This window comes from Loxodonta africana, chromosome 7 (assembly GCF_030014295.1).
Source record: "Loxodonta africana isolate mLoxAfr1 chromosome 7, mLoxAfr1.hap2, whole genome shotgun sequence".
NCBI classification, from domain to species: Eukaryota; Metazoa; Chordata; class Mammalia; order Proboscidea; family Elephantidae; genus Loxodonta; species Loxodonta africana.
The window spans coordinates 108,400,891-108,413,399 of NC_087348.1; the positions used below are offsets into that span (position 1 = coordinate 108,400,891).

A 12,509-nucleotide genomic window follows, 5' to 3' on the forward strand; every position below is an offset into this window, starting at 1 on the left:
ATATAGTCCCGAAAAATGAGCACCACAGTTTGGAATGCACTCAAAATACGACTGGGGAAGAACTGTGTCCTCAAAGTAGAGTCTGCCTTAATGACACGGATGGAGTCAAGCTTCAGGGCCTTTATTTACTGATGTGGCAGGACTCAAAATGGGAAGAAACAACTGCAAACATCCAATAATAATCAGAACATGGAATGTGCAAAATATGAATCTAGGAAAATTGGAAATCATCAAAACTAAAATGGAACTCATAAAGCTGGATATCCTAGGCATTAGTGAGCTGAAATGGACTGGTATTGGACATTTTGAATCAGGCAATCATATGGTCTACTATGCCAGAAATGACAAACTGAAGAGGCATGGCGTCACATATGTTGTCAAAAAGAACATTTCAAGATCTATCCTGAAGTACAACTCTGTCAGTGATAATATCCATAAGCATACAAGGAAGTCTAGTTAATAGGACTATTTACACACCAACCACTAAGGCCAAAGAGAAATTGAATTTTTTTTACCAACTTCTGCAGTCTGAAATTGATTAAACATGCAATCAAGATGCATTGATAATTACTGGTGATTGAAATGCAAAAGTTGGAAGCAAAGAAGGATTGGTACTTGGAAAATATGGCCTTGGTGATAGCCATGATGCTGCAGATCACATAATCAAATTTTGGTAGCCCAATGACTTCTTTATTGTAAATACCTTTTTCAACAACAGAAATGGTGACTAAACATGTGGACCTCACAGGAATCAAATCAACTACATTTGTGGAAGGTGACAATGGAAAAGTTCAATATTATCAGTCCAAACAAGACAGAGGTCCACTGAGGAATGGAACATCAGTTGCTCAAATTCAAGTTCAAGCTGGGTAACAGTGCCAAGAATGGGAATTCCTGAAGACTTAATTATGCCCTTGGGGAACTTGTACTTAGCCCAAGAAGCAGGTGTTCCAACAGAACAAGGGGATACTGCACGGTTTAGAGTTAGTGAAGGTGTGCATAAGGGCTGTATCCTTCGACCATACTTATTCAATGTGTATGCTGAGCAATTAATCTGAAAAACTGGATTATGAAGAACAGGGCATCAGAATTGGTGGAAGCCTCATTAACAACCTGACATATGTAGATGACACAACCTTGCTTGTTGAAAATGAAGAGGATTTGAAGCACTTATTGAAGAAGATAAAAGACCACACCCTTCAGTATGGATTACGCCTCAACATAAAGCAAAAATCCTCACAACTGGATCAATAAGCAACATCAAGATAAATGGAGAAAAGATTGAACTTCTCAAGAATTTATTTTGCTTGGATCTATAATCCACAGCCACAAAAGCAGCAGTCAAGAAATCAGATGATGCATTGCATTGGACAAATCTGCTGTAGGAGATCTCTTTAAAGTTTTAAAAAGCAAAGATTTCACTTTAAGGAATAAGTGAGCCTGACCCAAGCCGTGGTGTTTTCAGTTGCCTCATATGCATGTGAAAGCTGGACAGTGAACAAAGAGGACCAAAGAAGAATAGATGCTTTTGAGTTATGGTGTTCAGGAAGAATATCCGATATACCATAGACTGCCAGAAGAACGAACAAATCTGTCTTGGAAGAAGTAGAGCCAGAATGCTCATCAGAAGCAAAGATGGCTAGACGTCCTGTCACATAGTTCAGACATGTTATCATGAGGGACCAGTCCTAGGAGAAGGACATCATGCTTGGTACAATGGAAGGTCAGCAAAAAAGAGGAAGAGCCTCCTTGAAAGGGATTAATACAGTGGCTACAACAATGGGCTCAAACATCGCGATGATTGTGAGTATGGCTCAGGAACTGGGAGTGTTTCCTTCTGTTGTATATAGGGTTGCTATGAGTCAGAATAGACTAAATGGCACCACCACCAACAGCAAAGGTAGGACCAATGTAAATACACAAAACCCAATTGGTTTTCCATAAAAAGGATATCACTACTTATGTGTTACTACTATTCATAAGAATAAAAAATAGGCAGACAGGAAGTTTCCAAAATTAAAAAAAAAAAATAACGAGAGTGCACTAGATTTGGACAGATTTCCAAACATACCAGTAAACTAAAATAATTAGAGCAGTATGGTACTGGTACATGAATTCACAAACACACAAACAGATTCAGATTCAGATATACCCATCCATTGCCATCAAGCCGATTCTGACTCATAATGACCCAGTAGATATAGATATATACAAATTTACTGTATTCTAAGATGAGATCCACTTGCACCTGGAGCAGTAGGAAAGAGCTGAGACTTGTGCCCAGAATAAGTGAAGACATTGCTTAGAAAGCCAGTGCCTAAAGTCAGCGGAGACTGACTGTAAGGAACAGTTTATTCAAATAATACATGTGAATTAAAAAAAAAAAATGCATTTCTAGGTTTTAGACACAGTAAGAAAAATCTCACTGGCAGCTGAAAGTTAAATATAGAAATGGAAACACAGGTGAAGCATGAATCTGCCAAATTTCAGGTTTGGGAATGGCCAACTCCTTCCTTCAGGGAGTAGAAAAGAGTCATCAGAAGTGTAGCTCCCCACCCCCCGCCCCCAAGGTGCCTACCTTCCCTCCCACCCCAGTTCAGCACAGGGGTCCAGAGGACAGTTCCCTCTAGAAGGAAGGGGCCATAGTTTCACACATGTCTTCCTGCCAACTCTGGCAGGAAGATGGAACAAAACTGCTCACATCAGAAATATTCAGTCTAAAGTGTTGTATACCCCCTTGCTCAATCATCTCATTATTCTGAGAGCCTTACTTGCACGGAGTTCCTCAAGGGGGTGGTATCGTGCTGTAGGAAATCCCCTACCGGCTCTTTCTAGAATTCTACCCCCAGTATAGTCCCCCAGGGACTGAAATTAAAATATTCACTGGGAGAGTCAAGAACGTGATAACAATTATTTTAATGCTAGATTTTAAAAAAGGAATGTGCCAGAAAATAAAAGACGACTTTGTATTGCAGCCTTAAGATGGAATTGCACTCATATATACTTGTAATTCCAGCAAGCTCATAATACAGGTGAATAACCATATTTATTCCAGGTAATGGGCCACTAGAGATGTTTTTATTTAAAAATATTAAATCATCGCAGTTTTGCATTTCAGGCAACATTCCTAATTAATAACAACCAAATGTTACATTAAGTAGAACAACCTAAGAGACAATGAAGTGTTGATTAGCTTTGATGGAGAAAGGCTCCTTCAGATATGGCATTCCCAGGTTCCTGACTTCTCCCTGATCATATGAGGTCAGTGTAAAAGAAAGGCCTGAGCGGGCAGCTGAAGGGGATAATACAACTCTCTATGAGGGAACTTTTGGCAACATTAACAAAACTCATACTTCCATTGTCAAAATCAACAAACACACCAATCCGACCCATGGTTTCTCTACATCCTGAGAGAGCATTAGGGACGTGGTGAAGAGATGATAACGATTATCCTCCTTCACGCATGAAAGTACTACCTCCTCAGACTCGATCACTGAGCAGTTCTTCCTTATCCAAGAATCCTTATTACAAACTCCAACAGCCCAGTCCTAAGAGTCATCCACATCTGTCTCCCAGTAGAGTTTTCCAGGTGAAAGCCTGGGATCCCCATGCAGCAGAGCAGTTAGATCTTCCAGAAGGAAAAGGTACCTCTTGAAGCTCGTGACTAAGCCACTAACTTCTCACTTCATCAAACAGCATGCTATTCTGACTGCTTATTTCATAATTGAAAGAAATTTCCACTGTGGAAAGAAGCATCTCCCAGTCAAGATCAGTTTTTAAATTTCTATGGAATGAGAAGGTCACTGTATCTAGAGTGTCAATGGAAAAATAGGCCAAGACTATAAGGGAAGTTCTAGCCTGAAAATATCAGACTGAGGAGTATCAGTGGATGTGCAGAAGACAAAAAGGCCTCACAATGTCAATAGACAAAAAAAAAAAAAAAAGTCCAAAAACATCAGAGCATGTACAAGGGAGGGAGGTCATGCCATCTTCTGGATGGTTGCTTTTCATGACACATTAAAATCCAGAACTGTCCATTGATGCCAGTCCATAGACTATCATTTACCTCCACCACCCCTTTTCTCAGACATAAATAAATGGTGATTGCTTTCCAGGCATGTTATAATGTTTGTTTAGCAAACAAATTTAAACTGAAGAATAGTATCTGAGTATGCTTTTTAGAATGAGTCTCCTACTAAAAATCATTCTTTCTTCTCTGCCTGCTTCCTTCTCCTGCCCCTCAGAGGTACTTGCCTCTCTCACCCACAACCTGGCATAAACTAGTCCATTCACTTCAATAACTTTATGTGTTTGAAACCTAAAACCATAGGTAGTTGTCTTCTAGCCACTTATGAACTGAGCCTTGCAACACATACTTCCCTGAGTCTCAGGGAAGAAACAATGCTAATTTGTGACAGATGGAGCAGTAAAACATACACAACGTGCTTGCACAGAAAATATCTAATCCTTCTATAAATTATGTTCTCACATTGTTAGAAACACCATGGTCTATTTCACAGCCCTCATGGAGCTCTGATTTGTAGTGAAGGCCACATTTACCTTGTCAATATATCTCCCAAATCCTGTGAAGAGAATAAAAAGAAAAGTTTAGAATTATTTGCAAATTGGTGGTTCTGCCAACCTAGTCTTCAGGTTTGAGCAAGTTCAGAACGTACCAGCCACCCACCAACATGGTTTTTTGGTAAATTGAGTTTTCCTTTCCTCTCTAAGGATAATCGCAGCACAACATGTGGATAGAATCTGAATTCATCAACAATTCTCAATGGGTTCAGAAACCTGAGGGTGAATGGATAAAGAGAAGGACGTGAGTACAGACTGTAGTGATACAACGGTCAGCTGTCTGCAAAGTGGTCTTTCCCAGGACTTATCTCCAAAGGGTAATGTGCCCCAGAACAAGGGCAATTCAAATCCAGAATTCTAAAATGGAAGGAAGAAGTAAAAGTTAGCTCTTCCTAAATTTCTCCATATTGCCCAGCTGGAGACGGAATGCTTGTGAGGAAGTTGTTCCTTTCTTTACACAAATGTTACATACTTCAGAATTAGAAGCTACGAGATGAGATCTTCCTACAATTCCTAACCAGGCTTTCAAACTGGTATCTATCCTCTAACCCTTGTTTCTGCCTTTCTTGTCTCTCAATTTGATTTTCTCCTCCTATCTAATGCCACAGGCTTCCATTCTGCCCTGCCATTTTAAGGATATTAATTCTCATTCTTTTGCGTATGTTTTCCCATATTTATCTATTCATTCTCTCTTCCACCCACTTTCTTTATTCTTTAGCTTTTCATCATGTTCGATTTTGTTTTGTTTTGTTTTTGAGAAGTGGCTGATATATTAGGGTTTATTTTTCTTAGCTAAGATTCATGCTACCTCACATTAGAAAGGCAGATTACCGTACTCTTCCATACTGATAAACCACTCACAGCATCTCAAGGAACACCACAATTTCAGCTCAAGTTCTTAAGGGACAAAAATGCAGCAAGTGTGTCACAGCTGGTTCTGCAGAAAACAGTCTCATACTTACATTCCACTCTCTGGCTATTTCTCTCTCCTTATTTAGATTTCTCTGATTTTCTTGGCTCTTTTGCCATAAAGACCTCATTTGCTTTAACAGTTTCTCCTGCAAAAGAATCATGAATAGGAGTATCAGAGAAGTCAATTTTGTACATTTCATACCTTAACGAATGCATAGAGGCAAAGGTTGATGTACTTTAGGGCGAGTGGAAGGACCGTAATGTTTCCCTGTTTACTCTCCATAATTATCAAATCTGGGAAATTGCAAGCTGTAGAATCAGAAAATTTGGTATCATTATTTGCCTAAGGAAACTGACAAACGAGAATTTTATGTAACATGGCTAATTTTGAGATAAATATCTTTCCACAGAATTTGGGTCTTCTGATGCTGTTGTTGTGTGCCATCAAGTGGATTGGGACTCATACCTATGCTATAGGACAGAGTAGAACTGTCTTTTAAGGTTTCCTAGGCTGTAATCATAGGAGGAGATTGCCAGGTCTTTTCTCCCTCGGAGCTGCTGGCGGGCCGAACTGTCAACATTTTGCCTAGCAGCCAAGAGCTTAACCACTGTGGCACCAGAGTTCCTCTACTGATGCTAGTTCCCTGCGATAGGTTCTGGAGAAGCAGCTCAGACTCCCTCCCAAGAGTTTCTAACTCAATGCCTTGTGTGCAGAGACACTAGGGCCTGGCATCAGCCTAAGCCAGTTAAAAGATAGAGGGAGGTTCTGAGAAGTAGGAGGAACTGCCAGGAGGAGGCAGCATGTGAGTAGTTGGGTAGGCACCTACGAGGCCACCATCCTTTTGTCTGACTCCTCTGATTTCTTGCAGTTTCTCTGGTTTCAGTCTTCCAGGGATAGGACAATAGGTGAGGTCTGGCTCTGGAGTCAGGTAGCAGGGATTTAGCAAGAGAGTGTCCCTGTCGGAAAGGGACACAGCTGGGCCTGTGCCTGGGTGCATGGGGAACAAATGGGTGAGGAGGGTAGAGTTGGGTGTAGCTTTTGGGACCTGCAAGCCTCAAGGATGTCCAGAGTAAGACATTCCTGCAAAGTGAAAGATTAGATGTTGCAAGGGGTGGGGGGGGTATAGCTGTTGCAAAGGGGCAGAGGTGGTTTTTCTGTTGTGACCGCTGGACAGAACATGCTCCCCTGTTAGCTTCAGAAACAAGCAATGGCTGCCCAAGGAAGAGTTCTCGTGCTCTGGAAGAAAGGAAGTAGAACTCTTCTCTCTGCCCCTCTTTGGAGCTAAGCCCAACCACACAGACAGAGAGGTCTACAGGGCTTCTTGCATCCTAGAGGGCCTCCTGAGTGGCCGAGACCCCAGAATTCCCTCCCTAAATCAGTGGCCACCCAGGATTTCCTCCCTGGTGTGTTTTTTTCCCAGGGCCAATCATGTCAGCTCTATGCCAATGATATTGCCATTCCCAGGCCAGCATCTTTAAAGATCACTTTTCTCCCTTTTTATGACTTAGTTTATAACTTTCATTATAACAAAACCCAAATGATGGAAAAAATGACAAAGAAAGAATATTTGAAGAATAAATAACTCATATTCCAATTTTGGTAAAATTTGATAATCAAACCTATATGCCTTCCTCTCCTAATGTGTGTCTCAACAAAAGTTTTAGTGCTCGGGATACAGAGATTTTAGAAGGACAAGGAACCACCTGGCCTCTAAACCCTGCATAGGAGCCCTGGTGGGTCAGTGGCTAAGTACAAGGCTCCTAACGAAAAGGTCTTCGGTGTGGACCCACCAGGCATTTGGCCACACCACCGGAGAAGGATGTGCTCATCATTTCCCATAAAGAATACAGCTTAGGAAACAATATGGGGCAATTCTCCTCTGTCCTATAGGGCCACAATGAGTCAGAATCAACTCGATGGCACACAGGGTTTGATTTTTTGAAAACTTCCATGATACATGTACAGATATTTCGAGTATGATGCTAGTAAGGCTTTGTGTTGTTATTGTTAGGCTCAAGAAGACAAAGTAAAGAAATATGATGACATGTGCAAAGACCTGGAAATAGAAACCCAAAAGAGAAGAACACACTCAGCATTTCTCAAGCTGAAAAAAATGAAGAAACAATTCAAGCCTCAAGCTTCAATCCTGAAGGATTCTACGGCGAAAATGTTAAAGGACACAGCAAGTAAGGCTTTACGTTTCTGCTTTTAAAAGTGATCTTAGATTCCGAAGCACAACTACTCACTCATAGGGGGCCCACAGTTTTTAAAAACACCCGAAAGGATTTCTTTTTATTTCTTAACCAACTTTCCTAGTACCATCCTTTCTGTTCTGAAGTAAGAGATATATATTTAATAATAAAATATCATTCCAAAATATTCATACAGGTTCTTTAGGAAATACGGGATTAAACTGAGTTCATTTTATTCTTTTGCTTTTCTGTGTTTTACAAAATGTTGATGATTTCCATGTAATACTCGGGTAAACCAAAAATATAAAATTGAAATGTGCTCATGTTGCAAGACTTCGAGGGCTTTATCCCATCGTTGGTTCCCTTCACCTTTCACACAACATTGTGAGGAGCTCCTTCACTAAAATCTCTTAAACTCCCTTTTTATAGTCTATTTTCCACTTTCCTGACTGATAACATCTATTCTACTTTTACAACCTCTTAATTGGTATTCTACTCTCTCAATTTTATTTTGGTAACTGGTTGGATACACTGAGATGAGGAAAAATAGGAGGAATCAGATCTGACATTTGTTTACTCTCCAGTAACTGTCAGGTATTTTGATGGGGTTTTGTAAAGGATGTAAAACTTTGACTGAGGCTTAAAGATGAGTAACAGTTAACCAGAGAAATATTTTAAATGTTACATAATTCTCATTGAATCCTTTGCATTTGAAGGAAGCATCAGTTTGGTTCCTCAGAAAGCATTTATTCCCAAGCGCAGGGTCCAAAAGAATCCATAAATCAGTCATTTAATTCAGGTTCAGGTTTTGATATGCAACTCATAAAAAAATTTTACAACAGCATGCATTTTCTGGGAGGAGAGGGAGGGCTACCTGGCTCCAAATAGAAGCTGGCCACCCTCAGGGCACTATGGACTGAAAGTCACTTCCCTTTTAGCTATTTCTCTTATTTGAATGTTTTTATTCCTTCCCCTGAAAATTCCTCTTATCCCAAGCCTCTTGAATAAGTGGCCAATCTTTTTTTCTTGCTTCTATTTTTTATTTAAGGTAGTTCTGGTGAGATTGGATAGAAGGTCGGCTGGGATAAGAGGATAAGTGCAGATGTAGCATCTGAAAACTAAGTGTAAATTTAAACTCAGAGATTGGGCAAATTTTTATTTATATTGCTAAGGCTAAATTATCCACTCGACGGCACTCGGTTTTCTCGGTAAGGTTAAACTAAATCACACAAGGAATATATCTCATGTAGGGTGAGTTTTTCTCATTCATTCCAGGAAGAGAATAATTTTTTTTTTTTCTCTTTCTCTTCAGAATAATAGTATCACAAACACTGTAGGACTTCAAGAAATAATTCACTTGCTGAATCTTGAAAGTGAAGAAGGTTGAGCTCCTATTGAGGTTTCTGGATATCTAGGATCATAAAAGTGGCCCAAAGACTTAAAAATGTCGTTGCCTAAAGGCCAAGATCACTGGTCTGAAGAAGATGCCCTAATGTTACTGGAAAGTGTGGAGAATAACCTCCCTCCGAATGATAAGCAAAAGTTCAAAACAACTCAGTCACATATGAACTGGGAAAATGGTAGCTTTCAGAGTTTTTTTCCTGGAGAAATGTACAAAAACTCAGGCTTGGAGATTTCTTATAATTTAAGGAAGTCTAGTACTTTGAAAGAATTAGTCCTGGAAGCTGAGGAACATGTTAAAAATCTCTCCAAAATGAAAAAAATACAAGAAACATCCGGACTTCCCCCAAGGAGAAGTGTTCCCAGTACTCCCAAATGCACCCTGAGCTGAGCAACCAGGAGCTGGCCAAGGTTCCATCCAAGAAATTTAAAGAGCTCCCAGAGAAGATGAAACTCAAATATATTCAAGATTTCCAGAAGGAGAGAAAGGAATTTGAAGAAAAACTGGCTCAATATCAGAAAGACCACCCTGATCTCATCCAGAACTGCAAGAAATCCGATGCCCCCAAGAAGTGCCAGACTCAAACCCAAAAGTGTTCTCAGAGAAATGTGAACAAAATGAGGTCTTCTCTGGAGACTGGTCACTTCACAAGGAGTTGAAATTCCACAGAGAGTACAAAAAGCACCCCCCATGGATGGATACCGCAAGTTCTACCAGGATTTGTGGTTGAGTAGGGAGCCCATGAGAGAGCGCAGGGTGGAGATTGGTAGATGCTGGCAGCACATCCCACAGACCCTGAAGGAGCATTATAGGAACCTGGCTGAGGAGCTGCTGAAGTAGTCCGAGGTGGACCTTTACCCTCTCTCTTTTGAGCTCTCTGAATTCCTGCACTGGAATTGGGTTGAGAAATATTTGATAGGTGCCATGAAGGAGACTATCCAACTCCTAGGATCTCTCTCACCCACTCCTTGAGGGAAGGAGTTGGTCATTTCCAATCCTAGTAGTTGTCAGAGTCATGTGGGCTGCAGTATTTATGTCTGTATATTTAACTCATAGCTTTCAATGTTATTTTTATTTCTGAATTCAAAAAATAAAAACTAAAAATTAGTACTTAACTGGTTCATTTGAATGAGCTTCTCCATACAATCAGTGCCCTCTTATTTGGGGCACTAGTTTTCCAGGCAATGTTTGCATTTATTCTGGGAAGAAATCCCATCTACTTTCTGCTGCTCCAGGTGCAACTGAATCTCACCTTCAGCATACTTATAGTGTATGTACTCTACATATAGTATATATAGATCTATATACACACATAGGTACATATATATGTGTGTATATATACAACATGTATAGTATATTTTTATATATATACTATCATTTCCAAGTATATATCATATGTATATGTATATCATATTATATGTATATGAATTTCTCCTGCAGATCTCCTGCTGGTATTTTTCTGCTGCTGCTTCTCACTGTCTTGCCGTTTCACTGCAAAAGCATTCTCTATGTCTCCTGGATCTGGGAGGGTCTCAGCACAGGGATTCCTGGTCCAAAGGACTTGCCCCACTCCTGGCTGTCCTTTCACGGTAGTTCTGAGATCCTCATTTGCACAGTCCCCCCGAATCACTTAGCGGGAGTTACAAAGCCAGGACAAGAAAGGGCATACAAAATCAATCCGTGGCACAACAAACAACAACAAACAAATCGAGACTCACTGATTCTTCTTGACTATGAGCTTCAGAGAGGGATGACTGGGCAGGATCAAGCTTCCTTGGTCTCCAGCCTCTGAGGCTTATGGTGCTCCCCGCCCGATTTGGGAAAATCCCTTCAGTACAAAAGAAAGTGCGATAAATAATGTGAACTTTGATAAGGTTTAAAATAAGAAAATGATGTCTTAATAAAGTTATCAGAAATCAGATGAATCCCCATCATTAAAGAACCATAAACAAGTTTTCTCTATTGTACAGGAATTTGAGAAAGCCTGAAGATGCGGGCCATCAACAAAATGGGCTGACACAGCAGCTGCAACAATACGCTCACACATAGCAAAAATGATGAGGACAGTACATTATTGGGCAGGGTTTTGTTCTGTTGTGCATAGGGTCCCTGTGAGTAGGAGCTTACTCAAGGGCACCTAAAAACAGCAAGAGGAAGGTATTTCAAAGGAGAGTACAGGGAGCTGGTGCCTCAGAGCAAGGGCAACCTCATCTTACTGGTGGAGCCATTGCTTGTTTCTGGAGCAAAGAGAGTTTCTTCTGTCTAGCGGTCTCGAGAAGTAGCCCCCTTTTCCCTATGATTTTCAGTCACGCATTTCCCTCCTCCCAGACTTCCCTCAGATCACCCCTCTCCCATCTGACTGGTTCCATCCACTGGTGCTGGAGGATCAGGAGATCCCTGGGGCTTGCAGGTCCCAAAACGTCATTTCCCACCTTCCTACCCCCACCCCCTATTCAGCCAGACATGTGACTAGCTGGTCCCCTTAATGCAGATACACTCTCCCTGCTGAGTTTCTGCCCTCTGTCCCCAGAGCTGGACCGCGTTTTTTGTCCTATTCCCGGAAGGCTAAATTCAGGGAAAATCCAAGATTTCAGAGGACTAAAGCAAAGGGTTGGTGGCCTTCTGGGTGCTCACAGAGCTTCCTGAACATATGAAAGGGTATCGGGGAAACGGGCTTCCTCCTTCCCTCTCTCTTCCTGATGGTAACTTCTGCTCCTCAGAGCCTCTCCATCTCTCATCTGGCTCAGGCTGTTGTGGGCCCCAGAATCTCTGTGTCCACGAGGAGATGCTTTAAGCACTCTGAGCTGCTTCTCCAGATCCACAGCTTGGCTTTCCTGAACCCCACAAAGGGTATCTGGATTCAATAGTAAAAGAAGGAGGGTTTCTCAAGGGTCCAAGGTTGTATCTCAATTCACCCCATCGATAGTGGAGTAAATGGATTGGAGACATAAACCTGTCATTATCACCTTTTCAAGTAGAAATAAAATCCAATTTACCTGAACGCAACTCTTTCTCTTCCCTGTTTAAGAGGTCCCCCTGAGTTGGGGCTTCTCAGCCTTTCATTCCTCTTTCTCCTGAGTTGGGATGCATACTGCCAGACAGAGAATCCGGGCCCTGCTCTAGTTCTTGAGCCCTTGGAGGCTTGATCTGGAGTCTGTAGGGCAAAAGAAATCTCCATTCTGTAGTGGTGGTCAAAGCTGCCCTTACAGAAAATTCTTGCATTGAAATGAAAAAATAAAATCAATAACTAAAATACAACTGTTCCTAAAGCCAACCTCAGCCAAACCATTTCCAACTTTTCCAAGACATTTGCTAGAATCATAAACTAGTGACATCGTCTTTTCTACCTTTTTTAAACTGTTAAAAATAAAAGTCCTTAGTTGAAAAAAAAAAATTTAGAAAGCTGGTATGTGGGGGTTCA

At 41.0% G+C, this 12,509-nt stretch overlaps 1 protein-coding gene across 1 annotated transcript; it reads left to right on the plus strand.

The window, feature by feature from the left end:
• Window positions 1–1,797: 1,797 nt before the first annotated feature.
• LOC135232191 (putative upstream-binding factor 1-like protein 6) lies at window positions 1,798–9,821 on the plus strand. Its single transcript, XM_064289528.1, is given in 4 exon segments — window positions 1,798–1,803; window positions 9,113–9,412; window positions 9,414–9,436; window positions 9,438–9,821. Coding segments are annotated over 4 exon segments (639 nt in total). The 3' UTR covers window positions 9,748–9,821.
• Window positions 9,822–12,509: the final 2,688 nt, after the last annotated feature.